At 45.5% G+C, this 19,278-nt stretch overlaps 1 protein-coding gene across 1 annotated transcript; it reads left to right on the forward strand.

Moving 5' to 3' along the window:
- The first annotated feature begins 4,003 nt into the window (after positions 1-4,003).
- Positions 4,004-18,096, forward strand: KPNA7 (karyopherin subunit alpha 7). The gene is made up of 10 exons (XM_077828122.1): positions 4,004-4,069; positions 7,834-7,971; positions 8,524-8,609; positions 10,327-10,595; positions 11,342-11,424; positions 13,372-13,635; positions 14,145-14,378; positions 15,219-15,401; positions 16,184-16,333; positions 17,952-18,096. The coding sequence occupies exons 1-10, from the start codon at positions 4,004-4,006 to the stop codon at positions 18,036-18,038; spliced, it is 1,560 nt and encodes a 519-aa protein (XP_077684248.1). The 3' UTR covers positions 18,039-18,096.
- Positions 18,097-19,278: the final 1,182 nt, after the last annotated feature.

The raw sequence follows: 19,278 nt of genomic DNA on the forward strand, positions 1-19,278 counted from the left end.
GAATGGCTAAAATAACCCTTCCTGGGATTTGAACCTGTGAGTCCAGGCAGTCTTAATATGCTGTACATGAGCACATACATAGGTATTCCCTGTAGTTTACAGAGGTTTCCTTTAAAAGGGTCTCAGTATATGTAATTAACTGGACACGTGGGGCCAAATTCTGCTCCTGATTACACCCGTGCAAACCCCAGGAGGGTTGCCCACTGACTCCAGTGTTGCTACCTCATCCCTAAAACTCATTGGGTCTAGTCTGCTGACTGGAAGCAAGCCCCAGGGATCGTGTCCAACTGACTGAGAAGAGCTCTGTAGCTCCAAAGCTCGTCTCTTTCCCCAACACCTCACCCACCTCGTCTCTCGTACCCTGGGACCAACATGACTCAGTGAACTCCTCTCTCCCAGGAAAAGATATTATGCAATTTAAAAGTAGATTTTAATTAAACATTTTAAACTCCGAGCTGAGTCCCATACCCATTTAGCAAACACTGGTCTTTTTGTTCCCTGTGTGTTTCTTGATTCAGCTGAAGCTAACATGAATGTTTTGGCTGTAACAACCCCCTGCATCGTGGATGGCTGTCACCTCTGTCCAGTGCTGGGGATCAGCTTGCTGCTCCTGTACACCAAGCAGAGGGAACACAAAGCAGGCTTTCTGGGGCCCGTAACAAAGGGCTGTTGGTAGCTGGCTCTTGAAAAGGATGCCTACCCTGACTGACCAGATCATTGTACCGAACCCCGCTGCAAGTCAGAGCTTTGAGGGCTGTGGTACTTCAGTCCCCTCTGATGTCCGCTACCGAGCAGGGAGGCAAGCATGATTGATAGGCACTACAAGCACCAGGTCCTTGCTTTTGGAGGGTGGAGATCAACATCCATTTTGAGTAACAGCAGATCACTTTTCTAGGGCTACTGGAAACTGAAAGGGACAATAAAAGAGCGACCTAATGGTTCCTCACCTACCTCTTGCGGCACCCTACTAACAGAGTATAAAGGTAATGGGGTCTCATTGGGGTTCCCTCCACGCCATCCACCTGCTGCATATAGGCAGTCATGCCTATGCCACCTGCATGCAGGCCACTGCTGGCAACAGGCAGCTTCCCTACCTGGCTCTCAATTTTTCAGGCTTTCCTCCCGGGCTCCTTGCCACCCGGCCTTCCCTGCACAGCCAGCTCCCAGGCTGCTGCCTGCCCATTTCTCCCGCTCACATGCGGCCCCTCTCTCTGTACTGAACATGGTCCCCTCTAGCCTCAGATGGCCACTTCCTTTCCTTAAGGGGATTGTGGAGCAGATGGAGAGCCTGCCACAAGCTTGATCCTTTCCACCCTTGCTTACCCAGGGTGAGAAACTGTGAGAGCAGTTTCATCTCAGGTTCATTTAGGGAAAAGACCATTTCCCAAATTTTCCCGGCTGGTTTTTTGTCTGAACTTTAAGCACGCCGCTTGCCCCTGCTAGCCAAGCAAATCCCAGCACCCTAGCAGAACAGTTAACACACAACGTAGCCAGTCTGCCTGGACTGGAAAATACCCGCTTCTGGCACCCTCCTAGTGCCGCAGCCCTGTTAGTCCTGGCCTGGCTGGGCCCTAACTTTGATGCAACAGGGTGCATGGCAAAGGGTGGGGAGAGACACTGATGGGTTGGGGATGAAAAGCCCAAAGAGCCAAGCCAAGTCCCTGGCGCGAGAAGGGCTGGAGCAGAGCCCGTGCCTGGGGCCCCTTCGCAATCCCCAGCTGGCAGGGTGATTCCGACCCCCCCGCCAGCCTGGCGAAGGTGGAGCCCGGCGTTGCTATGGCAAAAGAATTTTAAGCAATTACGGGGGCGGGGCGGCTCCAGGAAAGAGCCAATCAGGGAGGAGACACGGGTCCGCGGGAGATTAAAGTGCCATCTTCAGGCTGCTGCTGAAGTCTTTGCACAGCGCCCAGGGCTGAGCAGGTACCGGGGGGGAGCAGCCCCCATTCCCCTGCCCTTTACCGGGGGTGGGGGGCTTTGTTGAACAGCTGGTGCCGCAGACGGGGCTGTAGCGGGGGTCCCTGCGCCGGCTGGAGGGGTCGCTCGCCGCTTCCACTGGCGCTTGTTTGTCAGCTTGCTGGGGGCAGAGGGGTGCCGTGGGGTAGCCTCCTTCAGTCTGTAGGAGGCCAGGCTCTGCAGAGCTGCTCTCTGGGGGTGCAGCTTGCGGGCGGCTCGCCTGATGTGAATGCTTGCTGAGGCTGTAGCTACTCCCTCCTCTCCCAGCCGCTGGGGACAGGTCACTTTCCCCTCCTGCTGGGAGGGCAGAAGTCCTATGCAGGTTCCCGACCTGTTAGGCGGCTCGGGCAGTAGTGGACTAGTTAGTACTAGAAGAGGCTTTCACAGGTTTTTCATTGGACGTTTAAAATCTTCCTCTGGGAAGAAGCAGGAGCATTTAGTCTCCCCTCCTCATCTCAAAGCTTGTTAGACTGAGCTCTCCCCCCACTATGCAATTCTGTTACAATTGACAAAGAAATGCAGAAATCAAATAAATGACTTGATGGGTGAAAGGTCTATTCTGCTAGTGGTACAGCCAGAAACAAAAGGTTTGATCAGTAAACTGTCCTCCCCTATGTGCATGCAAGTTACAGCTTAAATCCAGCCCTAGGGGTGAAGCCTGTGGAGTTGACTGGCCTCTTCCTCTCCCTGCTGCATGCTGGTAGAATGACTAGCCAAGAGTGTTTCCTCTTAGTGGGTTGCTGGCTAGTATGTACCTGTGGATTTGGCTACTAGTAGCAGTATCTGAGCCTCTGGCTTCTCATACACCTGTTGAGGCTAAATGGCTTTAAATGGTGCCTAAGTGGGAAGCACCTCAAAGGGCCAGCATTTTCAGGCTAGCCTCTCCAAAAGGCTTGGGCAATATATCCCATGCCTGGTGGTGAATGCAAAAAGATAAAACTGGAACACGTGTGCAAAACTGCTACACTAGCATGTTTAGAAAGACCTTACTTCTAACATCTCAGCTGCATCCATGATTTCAATGCCGGTAATCCCCTAGGACTGCTGTTGAAGTGTAAACTTGCCTTGCTTCTCCTTTACCAAACTGCTCAGGCTGTTTGGTCACCTGCATCATCTGCCACTGTGAAATAAACCAGCTGGTGGTGTGTACCATGTGCTTTCCCCAGCAGTACACATCTGAGTTTGTCTGTAGTTGTGGCTAACATTGACCGTTGTGTGGTCATTTTTTTTTTTTAAACTAAACACTTGTAATCAGAGCTTTGTGATGGGCAAGGCTTCTTAGTGCAAATTGTAACCTTAGTGCAAATTATGACCTGGAAAAATACTTAAATCTGAGCCACTTACTGGCTGATAGTGGTGTAATAAGAATCAACAAATGTATCTGGGAAAATAGGAAAAGCTAGAACACCTCTATTACCTTAACGGTGCAGGCTACCTGGTGGTGTAAGGAAATAGGCTTGCACATATTCAGTCTCTTCATAGTCAGCCCTTTCAACATCATGGATTCTTTTGCATCTGTCTCAAGCTTTGAATGTGTCTAAACTAAAGATGGCATGAGGTAGAATCTACAGTAACAAGTAATGGCTACAAAAACCTCTTTGGACATGTCTGGGTTCTTTTCCTAGATCTGCTCTGTGCTTAGTGACAAATGTAACTTCAATGGTCTAGTGTTAGTTACTGGGTTTTTGTCAGCGTTCTAAGTGACCCATGTTTGGTTAACTGCCAGGATAGCTCATGCTCTGGAGCATGAGCATTAAATGGTCTTTCCTGTCCCTGTCCAGAAAACAAACTTGTACCTAAACACTGATGCAGTAGAGCGCTTTGTCCCCAGCACGTGCAGTTTGGAGTACTAGACCTTGGACACGAGAACATGTTCACAGCCCATACCTGTGCCCGGTGCAGCCTCTCCCTTTAGACCAAGTTAAACCATGTCAGTGTAGCTTGTTGGCTAGTTGCAGTGAAACTACCTAAGCACTGAAACTAAATCTGTTCTGTCTCCAATCCTATCTGCAGGTAAAGCTTTGAACTTGCTCAACAGACAGCTGAAAAGATGCCTACTACAAACGAGCAAGATGAGAGGATGAAAAAGTTTAAAAATAAAGGCAAAGATACAGCTGTAAGTATGGAGGTCTCCAACCAATCAGTGTCCTGACAAATTAATGTGTCAGCATGATTCCTCACTAGCTGTCTTCCCTTATGGCACAGAACTTGAAAATGTTGACCGTAAGTGGTCTAAACAATATCTTTCAGAATATGATAAAGCATATAACATGAGATTTAGGCTTGGTCTACACCAGAGGTTCTCAACCTGTGGGCTGCTTGTGGCCCACTAAGCATGCAGCTGTGATCCATGTGATATCCTCAGGGTCATACAGGGAGTATATATATTGTGTGAATGTGGCCCACATAAACCAGAGAGCTGCATATGTGGCCCACAATGGTAAATAGGCTGAGAACTATTGATCCGTACTGTGAACTTATGTCAATAGAACTACATCGCTTCATGCCCCTGAGTGATGTAGTTACACTAAACAAATCTGTGGTGTAGACCGTTTCTTGGGAAGACGAATTCCTTACGCAGAGAGGAGAAACCTGTCTCCTGTCAGTACAGGTAGCATCTTCACTAAGCACTACAGTGGTACAACTGCACCACTACAGCTGTATGTGTAGACAAGCCTTAATACAGCAGGAAGAAAACATGCCTTGGGCTTGAAGGAACAAGATCTAGCTTTAAACCACAAGAGAAACAAACTTGGTAAGAAGTCATTGGGGCAGAAAGCTGGCTCTTGAAGCTTGTCAAAGGCAGAGATTCAGCTTTTCAGGTCTGTCAGACTGGAGCTTAAACTGTACTGGGCACAATTTTGTGCAGCTTGAAGCTAGCACTAAAACTGTCTTACTTGGTTTGGGGTTTCTTGTTTGAGTTTTACACTGCCCTCGAAACAGTTATCTGCCTGGGGGTCAAGGCTTTGAAAAGATTGCATAGAATACAGAATTTGAGAGATGGATCTGGGTTTTATTCAGTTGGAACAGTGTTCTCTAGCACTTCCTCTATGGTCCTCTTGTAGAGAAACTGAGGAAAACTCATTTAAATAGTAGGAAAAAAATGCAAACTGACAAGATTTGGGGGCAGGTTTCATAACTGAAGCAACATTCTCCAGCTGGCGATATCTCAAGATGACAAACCTTTAAAAGTCCTGCCGAGTTTTAAAATAAAAACATCCTGGGGTAAGGAAAATATTTGTAGGGGCTTGTGTAAACTTGAAAGCATCTTAGATTAACCTGAATTGCTTTAGGATAAACTGCCTTGCATCCACATGTTTAATTACATCATCTCATTCTGCTTTAATTAATCCATTCTGAATGCAGATACACTCTAGTTTGGAAGGAGTTGCCCTGGAAAAAGGTTGGTCTGAGTGCATCCCCATTCTGAATGAGCTATTCTGAGTCTGGCAGTCCTCCCACTGCTATTGCACCCTGCATTAGTGCCCACCTGGGTGGGCCCGTCTGTTTACCTGTGTGTGCACTACTGTTCCTGGGTCATCTTGACCAGATGTCATCGCCCTGATTAAATGTTGGTGTGCAGCCAGGTGTGCCCTCTTCTGGAGAGCACGCGTGCTCTCCCAGTCACATACAAATTATAGCAGCCATGCTCCCATGTGGGATAACAGGAGAGGCGTCATGGGCATTGGTTTGACCAAGTCCTCAAATTCCAGTGGCTTCCAATAGGTGTTCCCCCATACAGTGAGAAAAATCCCAGAACTCCTAAGCCTGATGGTGGACCACTGTACCATGGGATGTCTGCCCAGAATGCTCTGCACTTACTTTGAAAAAGCACAGTGATGCACGGCCTCTGAGTCTGTTACAGCACCGTAACACAGCAGTCTGGACCCACAGCTTTGGGAATAGTTATACCTGATTGTGTTTGTCTCAATCAATCTGAAATAACACTCAAGTGGAGCCAAGTCCTTGTACGTGGCTGCAGTGAAGCTCTCTCAGAGAGGATAACTGTATTGTGATCAGTGTCGGATTTGTATGTGCACCAGAGAACAGTCTGACTATACTGGCATCAGGAATGCCCTAAATGGGGGACTGACGGAGGATGGCTTTATCAAAACTTCCTGATAGGAAGTGCCAGTGTAGACAGAGTTGTGACAGCCTTGAGAGAGGGGAAATGTCAGAACAAGTCCTCCTAAATCTTGGTCTGGAGTTTCCTAGTAAAATGAAACCATCTATGCCAATATATTAGCTATTTCTAACATGTCTAAATGAGGCTGCTGTTCCCCTTTAGCATGTGTAAGGATGCAAGACAAAAGCTGTCCTTCATAAATAATGATGAGGGCAGATTTCTGATGCAGAGTGATCTGAATTGCTTGGTAAATTGGGCACAAGCAAACAATGTCTTTAATACAGCTAAATATATACATCTAGGAGCAAAGAATGTAGGCTGTGTTTACAGGATGTGGGAGTTGATCCTGGGAAGCAGTGACTCTGAAAAAGATTTGAGGGTTGTGGTGGATAATCAACTGATCATAAGCTCCCAGGGCAATGCTGTCACCAAACTGGCTAATATGATTCTTGGGTACATAAAGAGCAGAATTGCATGTAGGAAGAAGATTATTTTACCTCTGTATTTGGCACTGGTGCAACCGCTGGAACAGTAGCTCCAGTTCTGGTGCTCACAGTTCAAGAAGGATGTTGATAAATTGGAGAGGGCTCAGAGAAGAGCCATGAGAACAATTAAATGATTAGGAAACCTGCCTTATAATTGACTCAAGGAGCTCAGTCTCTTTAGCTTAACCAAGAGAAAGTTATGGGGTGATTTGATGAGTACCTACATGGGGAACCAATATTTAATAATGGGCTCTTCAACCTAACAGAGAAAGGTGTAACTTGATCCAATGGCTGGAAGTTAGACAAATTCAGGCTGGAAATAGTGTTAAATTTACACTGAGGGTAATTAACACTAGAACAAATTACCATGGATATTGATGTATTCCCCATCGTTGGCGACTGGATGCTTTTTCTAAAAGGTATGTGCTCCAGGAAGCATCTTGAAGTTCTGTGTCCTGGCTTATACACAAGCCTTGCAGAATTCAATTTTCATGTCTTTTATGATTTTGACAGAATATTGCTGTTTGGCTTTAAGCATTTTTAACTTTAAACATTCAGTTTCAGGAAATCATCTGGGGGGTGTCAGACAATTACTTAACAACAAGTGTTGAGATTCAGAAAAAGCTTTAAGCACAAATTGTCTGCATCACATGTCAAAATATACAAACTAGAATTTCTCAAATAGCACTTTTCTTTCTTTGCCTGTTGAATTTTCAATTGATATTTTTTTTCACTGGTTTGTGTGTGGATGGTGAAATTGGAAAGATTGCATTTTTGTCTAAGTGTCAAACTTAATTATACAGGAGGTCAGACAAGATGAACACAGTGGTCTCTTCTGGCCTCATAATCTGTGAACCCGATTTACCTTAATTTTTTCCAGGATAGCACTAAAGCATCTCCCACAAGAATATCCTCTGCTCTCCTAGTCACCAGAGCAGTTGCAAAGGTAGCTTCATGGCCGATGGCAGATCATTACAAGATTTCCATTTTTGGTCTTGCAGCGTAACTCAAAACTTGCTATGATCCCCCTACCCAAATAACTATTGTAGTTGCCGATCTGTCGTGTGTAAGACTTGTCACCATATTTGTGAAGCTACAAAGCTTAAATAAGTCAAACAGGAAATCTGAGCAGTGCACTTGAAGACTAAACTTGGGATAGAAGTCAGATCACTTCCTAGAGAAATAATGCGTGCACTGCTATGAACCATCAATTTTTCAGAGCTCACACTCACAAAACAGCTTGTAACATATGGCACTCTTCCTTCATAGGCAATGAGACGCCAGAGGATGGAGGTTAATGTAGAACTTCGGAAGGCCAAGAAAGATGAACAGATCCTAAAACGAAGGAATATTTCTTTCTCTTCCATGGGGGAGAGTCTTTCTCCAGAACAAGAGAAAAAGAATGCAGTGAGTACAGTGCACTACTGTGCAAAAACCATTCTAGCTGCTAGACTCAATGGCCAACCTAACTTGCATAGTGACTTAGTTGCTAGCCACTCTGTAGTGTTCACTGCAACATCTGAGCAGCTCACAAAGTCCTAGTTTAAGTGACTCAGTTCTACAGGAAGAATATAAAAAAAAACCAAGAAAGGGGATGTCTGAAAATGTCTTCTAACAGAAGGTCTAACATACACCATTGGAAGATAGAACTGGCAAGAACCCAAGCTGGCTACTTGAGCATTGAATGCAATGTGATAGCTGATAGTCTGGCTACACTGGAACCTTCTCAACAAACTTTCAGAACTTACGACCTTAATCCTGCCTGGCACAAGGGATCAGTTACATCTGAGGTTTTCATGGACTTTCTTCTTCTCTCATCCTGAAACTGCACTGCATAAAGGATGGCTATTTAGACATGCACTAGTGACCGATTGGGCCTAGGCTTCTATTTGACTACACAGCTTAAGTCTGAGTCTTGGCTTACCTTGTCTGACTCTGAATCTCATTTCTCCATGACAGACTGCTCAGCTCTCCTTGGAGGAAATAGTTCAAGCTGTGAATGGGAACAATCCTGAGCTTCATCTGAAGGCCACTCAGACAGCCAGGTATGTTGTAACAGTTTTCTTTGGAATAGAACACACACATTGATGTAGTGTCCATTTGTGCTAGAGATCTGTTCCCTGCTCAAGAGTTTTACTGCAGACCTCATTGAAGGACTAGAGAGGATGGATTGTCCAGTGGTTAGGGTATTGGCATAGGACTTGACATCTGTGAAGTCCCTACTTCACCAGACTTCCTGTGTGACCTTGGGCAAGCTGCTTAGTGTGTCTGCCTCAGTTTTCAATCTGTAAAATGGGGATAATAGTACTTCACAACACAATTGTGAGGAAGGGAAGAAATCAGATTGAGGCATTCAAATACTGCAGTAATGGGGGGCAGGAGGGCAAGGATACAAAAGCAAGAATCCAAAACATGAGGCAACTCAAACATTAGCCTGTGTAGAGGTAGGGTTGCTTCCTTGCTAATTCATGGGTGGGGAAAGGGATGATTCTTTGCTTTCCATAAGCAAGTGAGAGTGATGGGGGGCCAAGTGGAGGGAGAGGGGGTGGAAGAAACCAATCAATGTCTGAAGCTCAGGTTAGAACAGTTTAAAAACTGACTTTAATGTCTGAGGGGACAAGCACTGTGAAGGAACACAGAGGGTTAAGTGTCTCCTCTCCTCAAAGGGTTAGGCCTGTTTTGAGGTGCTACTCTTCCTTCAGGCCACAGCAGCCTCCCACCTTGGCCTTCAAAAGGCAGAGGGGTTGCTGTGGCTGCCTCCACTCACTGAAGGCTCCTCCTGGCTTCTTCTGCTGACTCTACTCCCTCGACAAGGGTATGATATGTCTGCCAGAATGACTAGGGCACGTCTATACTGCAGTTAAACCTGTGGCTGGCCTGGACTTGCAGGGCTCAGGCTAAAGGGCTGTTAATTGTAGTGTAGATGTTCACAGAAGCTTGAGCCTGAGGTGGGAGGGTCCCAAAGGTCAGGCTGCAGTCCAAGTCTAAACGTCTGCACTGCAGTTAAACAGCCCCTTAGCCCAAGCCCCTGGCATGAGCCAGCTGTCGGTGTTTTTTAATTGCAGTGTAGATGTACCCCAAGAGCCTTCCTAAAGGACCCATGGTGGTTGATAGGCAGTGCAGTAACTTTGCTCCTCTGGGGACTGGTTCAAATGCATTTGCTTCACAAGTGACCAACTTGACCTCTACTAGTCCCAGCTTGTGCACATAATTAAAACCACTTGAAAACTAGATGTGGAAGAGGAAGGCAGCCAGTCTTCCAGGTGCATGGCAGAGCTGACCTGCAATTAGCTCTTGAATGTCGCAGGCAAAATCTCAACAAGCTGTCGGTAGTCAAACTGGGAGACTGTATCAGAAAACAAGTCTTCTAAAGGATGCCCCACAAAAAGCAGTAAGCTTTAAACAGGAAAGAGGGAGCATTACTGCTCTTGTTAACATGTTCTCTGGTTGCCACTGCTCTGAGCCATAAACAAATCATGATATTGCTACCACCATGACCTCTTGAAGACCTGTGTTCTACAGTGCTTTTGTAGAAGACTAACTCTTGGATACACAAATAAAACTACTGTAGGATTTGCCTAAACAAGATGCTGAATTCAGTTTTCCTGTAGTGAGAGCTACAGAGCTTGTCTACTCACTGTGTAAAACACTCCCAGGGTCTATCTCACTATCTGATCTATAGGATTGTGGTTCATCAAGATTTCCCACTGATGGAGAGAACTTACCCTAAGATGCCATTTCCTGTCTCCTGTCCCCCCACAGGAGGATGCTGTCCCGGCAGAGGAACCCACCTCTCAATCAGATTATTGAAGCAGGGATTATTCCCAAACTGGTGGAATTCTTGAGCCGTAATGATAACGTTACCTTGCAGTTCGAAGCCGCGTGGGCACTGACTAACATTGCTTCTGGAACATCTGACCAGACAAGAGCTGTTGTGGAGGCAGGTGCTGTCCCAGCCTTCGTAGCCCTCTTGTCTTCTCCACACATGCATATCAGTGAACAGTCTGTGTGGGCACTAGGTAACATAGCAGGTAAGAGGTGCTCTCTAGCTTTCACAAAATAGTGACCTGTGCAAGGGCTCTCCTTTGGAATGCCTCCAGATTTTGCCTTGTGATCGGTGTTGCCTTGGCAATAACCTCATGCCCTCTAGCCTTAATGGAACTAGATATCTAGGCTTCTCAAGATAAAGCCTAAGGTAGAATAAAGACTAGGGTAGAACCAATAAATCCATCTATCCAACCTTGTGGTATAGGCAAACCCCTTCGGCACACAGATGTTGGCTAACAACCCTTATTGAGACCTTAAATTCCTCTTGTAATGAAGGCAAGTACTCAGTTTTTATTTTCCCCCCCATATCTGCCTCTTCTACCACTCCTTCCTTGCCCAAGAGAGCATGGTTTTGATTTTCTTAAAATTCAGTTGGTGTAAGGGGGGAAAAACTGTCTGGCCACTGAATCCTCACCAACTGAAACCAAACAATACTTTATAGCTCTAACAGGAAGTCCTTGTGGCATCTTAGACTAACAAATTTGTTAGCCTCTAAGGTGCCACAAGGACTCCTCGTTGTTTTTGCTGATGCAGGTTAACACTGCTACCACTCTGAAACCTGTCTCCATTTATGGCTCTAGTTTGCCTACCAAAAATAGACCACCTCATCACCTACTGTTGGTGGCAGGTGTAGATAGGACTTGTAGTAATGTTCTTTAACACAACAGGAAGATGTCTGGCTGCTAGATAAGACAACTGTCAACAAACCATTCTGCTCTTCTCCACACAGGTGATGGCCCCATGTACAGAGACTCCCTTATCCACAACAATGTGATTCCTCCTCTGTTGGCTCTGGTGTCACCTTCTACTCCTGTAAATATTCTAACTCCTTGAATTAGTAGCTGTTAATCACTTGACTAATTGCTGAACTGTGACTACTAATCACTTGTAACACAGTCAAATGTTAACCCATTTGTGTAAAGGTGGAATGGGCTCTGCTCTTGAGATAAAACTGTTGGAGGAGGGGCTGGAAGAAAAGGATTAATTAGTGGCTTGTGATTGGCTAACTGAAGACTTCCACTGGATACAAACTAACAAAGATCTGACTGCTTTCACCTGTCAGATGTTGATTTGGCTGTCTAATGGTGGCAAATGTGTAGAGGAACCAAGTTCAACCCCCTGCACCTAGATCTAAGGAACTTTTTCCACTCTAGGTCTCATCCTCTTTTAAACCTTTCCACTGGTCCAGTGCTCAGTAGCAAACAACTGTCAGAATTAGATAGAAAGTGGTGAGATGCTGAATTGTCACTCCCCCCTAAAGGATGTGAAGGGGGCGGGAGGAAATGGCTAGTATTTGAGCCAGTGTTAAATGCTTCAAAACCAGTTACTATACATGAAGACAGTTAGTCCCTACCCCAAAGAATTTAAAACCTTGGCTCAAAAACCAAAAAAACCCCAAAATAATAAAGGGGGGTTGGAGGTTGGCAATGCAGGTGTATTATAAATCACTTTATCTGCAAACCCATCTGAGGGATCCACTAGACAGTTGCTTACCACATAACTGTCAAATACACACTTCCCTGGACCAACTGCTTAGTCTGACCCTGCTGAGGGTTTGAGCTGATAACTGTGTCTCCAAGGCTCCCCTCCTCCCAGGAAGGGCTGAGGCTTTATATAAGATGCTCCCTGGGAAATGGCAGGGTTAGGGCTGGGCCTAGTGACCTGCATGGATGCCTAGGGCAGGGTGTCTGTAGGGCACTGATGCCCTATATTGCCCTTTCCTATGGGTAGAATACAGGCAGAAGAGCCTGCTGTACACCTCTTCAAGGTAGAGGAGGGGCAATTTAGGGCAGTGTTAAGCAAACTCCTTCCCTTAGATCAGTGGTTCTCCAATTTTTGTATTGGTGACCCCTTTCACATAGCAAGCCTCTGTGTGCAAACCCCCTTATAAATCAAACACTTCTTAAAATTTAACACTACTATAAATGCTGGCGATGAAATGGGGTTTGAGGTGGAGGCTGACAGCTCATGACTCCCCACATAATAATCTTGTGACCTCCCAGTTTGAGAAGCCCTGCCTTAGATACTCCTAGATCTTGCAGTATTTCTCTTGCTGCTGCATTCCTGGATGTTCTCGCACACTCTTGCTTCCTCCCAGGGAACAGCATGGATAGATTGTGCATAGAAAACATAATATGGTAAATGCAACTTTGTGAACCCAGATGTTGCTGTCTTTCAGAAAGTCATTGCTTTCCTCCTGCTGTGATGAATATGGTCTGCACAGCACTAGCTATTCATAGCCTCTGTGCACAGTACATTAGATCAGCCAGTCTTGCCCATGCTGAAAAACCAACCACTCCAGTTCTGATCTGGATAGGGGATTACTTCATAATCTTGGTCCCAAAGGTCAGGCAAATGCTTGCCTTGGAAATTGGCATGTTACAAGTTAAATGCCAAACAGCTCTAGTTAAAAATCTCATACTGTTTTAGTATCTGTTTGAGAGACTTCTCACCAGGTGGCAATTTAACATGGTGGAAGGAGGCTGCTTTCTTACTCTTACCTCATCTCAGATGGGAGGCACCCTATTAACTAATCTCCCATCTTATCCTTTCTCCCCCACCCCCTGCCTCAAATGTCACAGAAACCTGCCACTGGCTTTGCAAGATTCCCCTACACTGACTATCTTTGCTGTTCCCCTCTAACTCATGAGGAAATGCTATTAAATGGGGCAAATGCACCATTTCTAGAGTGCTTCCTTTCCCTGGCCTTAGCTTTGCAGACTCAGTCTTTGTATGAGAACATCCTCCCTTGTTTTTCAGGTTGGGTTCCTGCGAAATATAACGTGGACACTGTCAAACCTCTGCAGGAACAAGAACCCCTACCCTCCCCTTGAGGCAGTGAGGCAGATCCTGCCAGTGCTCATTCGTCTACTGAAACATGAAGATAAGGACATTCTCTCTGACACGTGCTGGGCTGTTTCCTACCTGACTGATGGATCCAATGATCGCATCCATGTGGTGGTGGAGACGGGGATTCTCCCAAGGCTGGTGGAACTCATGGGCAGTCCAGAATTAAGTGTTGTGGTATGTAGAGCACATGGCCTATGGCAAGGAATACTCATTCTTTCATGAACCTCACTCCTCCACAAAGGCACAATTCAGTGCTACAAAGGGAAACCTAAAAAGCAAGGCTCTTCCCTTCTAGGACTGGAATCGGAAGCATGCTGAAGGCGGGAGGGAAACAAATGTATCCTTGTCCACCATAACGGGATTGTCCTGCTCCCTAGATTGCAGATCCAACACCCTGGTCTTGCTTGTTTATGGTTGCATGACATAAAGGTTTAACAAGCCAACTTCCTCTGAAAGTGGAACTTGCCTTGAAGGTAGGACACCAGAGTTGTGCACTAGTTTATGGTTGCATGGGCCAGCAGCATGAATGACCTTTTCTACTGGTCAGTAAGGGAAAGACCAACATTGAGGGGAAACACTTGTTAGTCTTTGGCAGGTACCCCAGACTTAAACTAGTTCTGCCTCTTGGGTGACAATCTCCTCATCTAGCTCATTCAGGGAGTGAATCATTTCTCTCTGTCTAGACACCTGCTCTACGTGCTATTGGAAATGTAGTCACTGGGACAGATGAGCAGACCCAGATGGCCATTGATGCAGGTGTGTTGGCCGTCCTGCCACAGCTCTTGCAACACCCAAAGCCAACTATACAGAAGGAAGCAGCATGGACTCTCAGTAACATTGCAGCAGGACCTTGCCATCAGATCCAGCAACTCATTACCTGCGGACTGCTACCTCCCTTGGTGGAGCTGCTAGATAAGGTACGGGAGAAAAGAGTATTTGCGGCACCTTAGAGACTAACCAATTTATTTGAGCATAAGCTTTCGTGAGCTACAGCTCACTTCATCGGATGCATACTGTGGAAAGATCTATACTTTCCACAGTATGCATCCGATGAAGTGAGCTGTAGCTCACAAAAGCTTATGCTCAAATAAATTGGTTAGCCTCTAAGGTGCCACAAATACAGACTAACATGGCCGTTTCTCTGAAAGGTATGGGAGAAGCAGTGTGGGTGACGTGTGGTGCTGGGATGACCACTACCACAAAAGCAGTGCTGAGTTAATAAAAGCACCATGCTTCCCAGTTCTAGTCAGACTTTGTTTGGACTAAGAGGAACAGCACATGCTGCTCATCCTCTTGAGGTACTCTGGCCTGTTTCATGTGCCTTAAAACTGCAAGGGAGCTGCACGCTTTTCTCACATGCCCCTCATAGAAGCATGCAGGTACTCTTTCCCTACGACTAACCTCTTTCCTACAGACATCACAAGTGTCAGACTTGTGCCTGCTGATAGTTGTGGGGTGGGGAGGCAGAGTGAGGGCAGCTGGCTTCAGCAGTGTTACTGAGCATGCTCAGTCCATATGAGCATGCTCCATACAAAGCCAAGCAGCAAATCAGGCGGGGGGCAGATTTGACCCTGCATGCCCCCCATATGTCACCTCTGCAAAGCTTAACTTAATTCAAGAACTAAGCAGACTCCTGAGACTGCAGAGTGCTTAAGCAAACTGCACATCAAGGAAACTGTCTAGTCCTTTTCCACTTATTCCATTGTATAGATACAGGTGACCGGATCTCCAAGTTCTAACATGCATCTCTCTTGCAGGGAGAATTTAAAGCTCAGAAAGAGGCCGTGTGGGCAGTAGCCAACTTCACAACAGGGGGCACTGTACAGCAAGTGGTGGAACTTGTCCAGTATGGGGTCCTTAAACCTCTGCTCAATCTGCTCTCTGCCAGAGATGGCAAAACCATCCTGGTCATCCTTGACACAATTTCAAATCTCTTCTTGGTAAGATCTTCATTTCCAGTGCTGGCCTTGCTTTTTTTTGTAAGTGGTGGCTTTTCCCTTGTGGGGGGCCCTCAAACTTTTATGCACTAGGGTCACACCTTGCTTGTGCACATGGATCACCAGTATTGGCCCTACCCTTGGAATAGGCTGTAAGCAGTACAAGAATGCAAGTGTTGCCCCCCAATGACAACTAAATACCAAAAACTTGAGCTGACTTAGATAAAGTTAAAAGTAGTGCTAAGAGGAACAGAGCTGTAAGCAGGAATCTGTGCTTTTCTTCCTTCATAAGAGGATGAAACAAGCTAGTATGGCACTAAGTATCCTGTGTCCATATTGGCCCACCTCTAGAAATAAAATCCATTCCTATTGACCTGCTATGTAACAGCACAGAAGTAAAGGGTTCTTGAAAACTAAATCTTAATATGTAAATAAAAGCACTGAGGTTAACAACTAAAGATCAACTGATCCCAGAGGATTATAACTAAATCCCATGGAGCCAAGTACTTATTGTGTGGTTTAATTTTTGTAAATACCTGAGTTTGAGGCCTCATTCTTATAGCACTGCAGGATCCAACTGGAGAGCTTGTAGCTCACAAATGAGAGTTGACTGTCTTCAATACTTTGGTATACAGGAGTGGGTACTCAATGGATAGTCCCAGAACAAGGTGCCATCTGATGGAGTTAAATTATACTGTTACCAGATTATTTTTTTCAGCATGTCAAGAAAGCACCTCCTGGCAACTGATACCTAATCTCCTTGCTCCTTCTCCCAACATCCACAGGCAGCTGAGAAGCTGGAAGAGACAGAAAAGCTGTGCTTTCTAGTGGAGGAACTTGGTGGCCTGGAGAAAATTGAAGCACTGCAAACCCATGATAATACCATGGTTTATCGAGCTGCTTTAGGTCTCATAGAGAAATATTTTGCTAGTGAGGTATGTGGACTGTCTCAACTGTTCTCCCCATTCTACCACTTGAAAGTAGTAATCACATGTGATCTCTGAATAGTATCTTGTGCCAGGTCTCTCCATCCAGGCTTTCAGGACCCTGAAACAATCTTGAGCTTCTGCAGTTTGTTAGCCTCAGACTGTGCCATTATTCAGTTCACCAGGATCCGTTACTGATCTGGACTCCAGAAGCTCATGCCCAACAAAGTCAACCAGATCCTGTCTTGCTTCTGGAGTTCCTTTTGGCTATCTCCAAATGACATCGGTTGGAATGATTCAAGATTTATATGAACTGCAAATGTACATAGGCTTTACTTATTTAAAGCTTAGCTAACTTATTGTCATGAATGGAAGACCAGACTAAACATCCTACTCTAATTGAGAACTCCTGTCAAGCTGCTATTCCTATAGGTAGAGGGTCAAATCATGTTAGTTCACAACAAATCTCCCTCTAGCAAAGGTTAAGCTTAGAACACTGGCCTTATGCAGGAACTCTAAAGTTATGGTTACTGTTGCATGCGGGGAGGGGAAAATGATACAGGCGACTCAGCCCTGTCTAGCAGCTCGTGTGCCACTGTGACCTAACTGCAGTTACAGCATTTGTGCATGCACAAACACAGAGCGTAGCTGTGCTGCTAAAGTATCTGAAATGTATTTATAACATTAGGCTTAAGAGTGAACACTCATCGAGATGAACTGGGGCACCTTTAAATGACAAGCTGTTTGAGCAGGGCTTCTCATACCAGTCTGTACAGTGCCCAAGCACTGTGGTGCCCAGATTCTGACTAAAATCTCTAGGTGCGATATCGGCATAATGTTCATATCCCAAACCCTAAGGCCTAGAAACGATTGTTAAAAGGAACACTCTGCAGGATTTTAGTCATGATGTTTATAGGGTAGCTGTTCTGGGTAGCTGACCCGAATCTTGAAGGATTAGGGGCACAGGAAGAAGTCTGTTTTTGCCATCTTCCTTTTGAAGACACTGTCAGGCTGTAACAGCAGTGATCAGAACTTGAGTGAACCCTGATTCTACTGCTATGCTTCTGTGAGACACTTGACCTGTAGCCGTGACAGTCAGCCCATCTATACAATCATACAGGAGGCCTAGAATATCACTGCTTTGTGCAGTACTAGATGGCTTGGAACAGCACCTGAACTAGTCCCTAGTCTTCATGGCACTGGCAGGGAGATGACTGATCTGAGCGTTCCACTGCTATAAGAAACGAGTCATTTAGTCAAGTCAAATGGCCAGTCTCCATTGCATGAAATACTCTTAGCTAACTGCCCCTGATATGTTCACACTACAGCTGGAAGCAAGCTCAGGCAGCAGCTTGACCTCACAAGCCCATCCAACTTCTTGGATCGGAGCAAGGATGGGAAGCTGCAGTCTCTCTTCTGCTATTTCTAGTGTACTAGATTGAGTGAAGCCAGTCAGTGTCTGCCTACTTGGGCTGGGAGGCTTGCTCCCAGCTGCAGCTTAGACCTACCCTGAGTACTTTCTAGATTTTTAGAAGAGCAACAAGAGGGCATAAACTTAGGCCTCGGCAATCCCAACAAGCTGCTACTGCTACTATCATTCAGCTGAGGAGTATCTGTCTTTCTCTAGGAGACTCCAAACCTGCAGCCAGAATCTGACCAAGAAAGACCAACCTTGTACTTCTCAGCAGAGAAACCGGATTTCTACACCTTCTAAAGACAAAGCACCACAAAACACTGAGATGGTGGGTGGAGGTGTCCTCCTGTCTGGCAGCCGAGCCCTTAAAGAGGAACAAAGATGTTTAGTCTTTTTGTATTTCTGAAATCTGACAATAAATCACACTTTCTGGATTTGTACTACATGCTTCTGAAGCCTCTTTCCAAATCACTGCTGTGAATGTCTTCAACAGGGTCTGTCCTAATCTCTCTCTCTCACTACTGGAGTCCAACAGAACTGGTTTTCAGGCAAGGGGCATGGATGGAAAATTCAGTCCACCTCGTTCACAAAGCAAAATAAAAGCATTCTTAAGTTATACTCAGACTTCGTAAGAGAACACCCTGCTGCTTAGAGCATTAGAATAAAGCAAACTTTTATCTAGCCACATGGGATAAAATTTTCAAGTAAGCTTGGATGTGACTGAAACCTCCTTAGCTCTAAAATAAACAATTTAAAGAGTTTCCATCTCATAGGCGCAAAAAAAAAAAAAAACCTGACCAACAGAAGGAAACTAAGGGCACTCTTTTATGGTTGACCTAAGCATCTGCTAAAGAGGATTTGTACTTTCTAAAACTGGCCTCAGTTGCTGATTGCCTAAAATGAGGCCTGAACAAGTAGAAGCTGCTGACTTAATCTCATATCTCATACTAGTGGCAAAACTAGCTGTTGCAGGCAAGCCACAGCTTGCCTCAGTGGCCAAAAAAACAAGTTTGAGCCCATGTTTACTGTTGGAGTTTCCTGCTAATTTGCCAATGGCAGCTGCATTTTGAGCCATGTTAATGGAAGTTACATTTCCCTTGGGGGATCAGGAGGAACTAGCTCTTCCATGTTCTCATTGCAGGCTGAGCATGGGGTGTACAGGCTAGGGTGAGAAGAGAGAATACTCCACTGTACAGCTTTTAAAACTGGTTCCATGAGTCAGTCTAATGTGTACCTGTACTATAAAGATAATTAGCTTGATTAAAGCACAAGCATGTACTGAGGCTGCTTTTCACCAGGCTCTTTGCATAGCAATTATGCATTTCATTATATGTAGCCTGAAGGCATTACCTATTTTACTGAGACTATCTTTTTAGATAACCATGAATTTAGCAATTTCTGTTTTGCTAGTCTGAGGAACAGCTGTCTGCAAGAATGGGCCCCTTGACTGTATAGTGACACTAGCTTTGGAACAAGCCTTATTGTCTAGTTCTCAAACTAATACTCTGTTCAGAGCAGGAGCTGTATGACCAGGACTCCC

Source organism: Eretmochelys imbricata, chromosome 10 (genome assembly GCF_965152235.1).
Source record: "Eretmochelys imbricata isolate rEreImb1 chromosome 10, rEreImb1.hap1, whole genome shotgun sequence".
NCBI classification, from domain to species: Eukaryota; Metazoa; Chordata; order Testudines; family Cheloniidae; genus Eretmochelys; species Eretmochelys imbricata.

Excerpts from the sequence above, each read along its gene's own strand:
- KPNA7 (XM_077828122.1), top strand. The coding sequence starts at position 4,004 with ATGCCTACTACAAACGAGCAAGATGAGAGGATGAAAAAGTTTAAAAAT. Across the intron at positions 7,972-8,523 it reads AACAAGAGAAAAAGAATGCA|ACTGCTCAGCTCTCCTTGGA; the intron begins GTGAGTACAGTG and ends TCTCCATGACAG. Across the intron at positions 14,379-15,218 it reads TGGTGGAGCTGCTAGATAAG|GGAGAATTTAAAGCTCAGAA; the intron begins GTACGGGAGAAA and ends TCTCTCTTGCAG.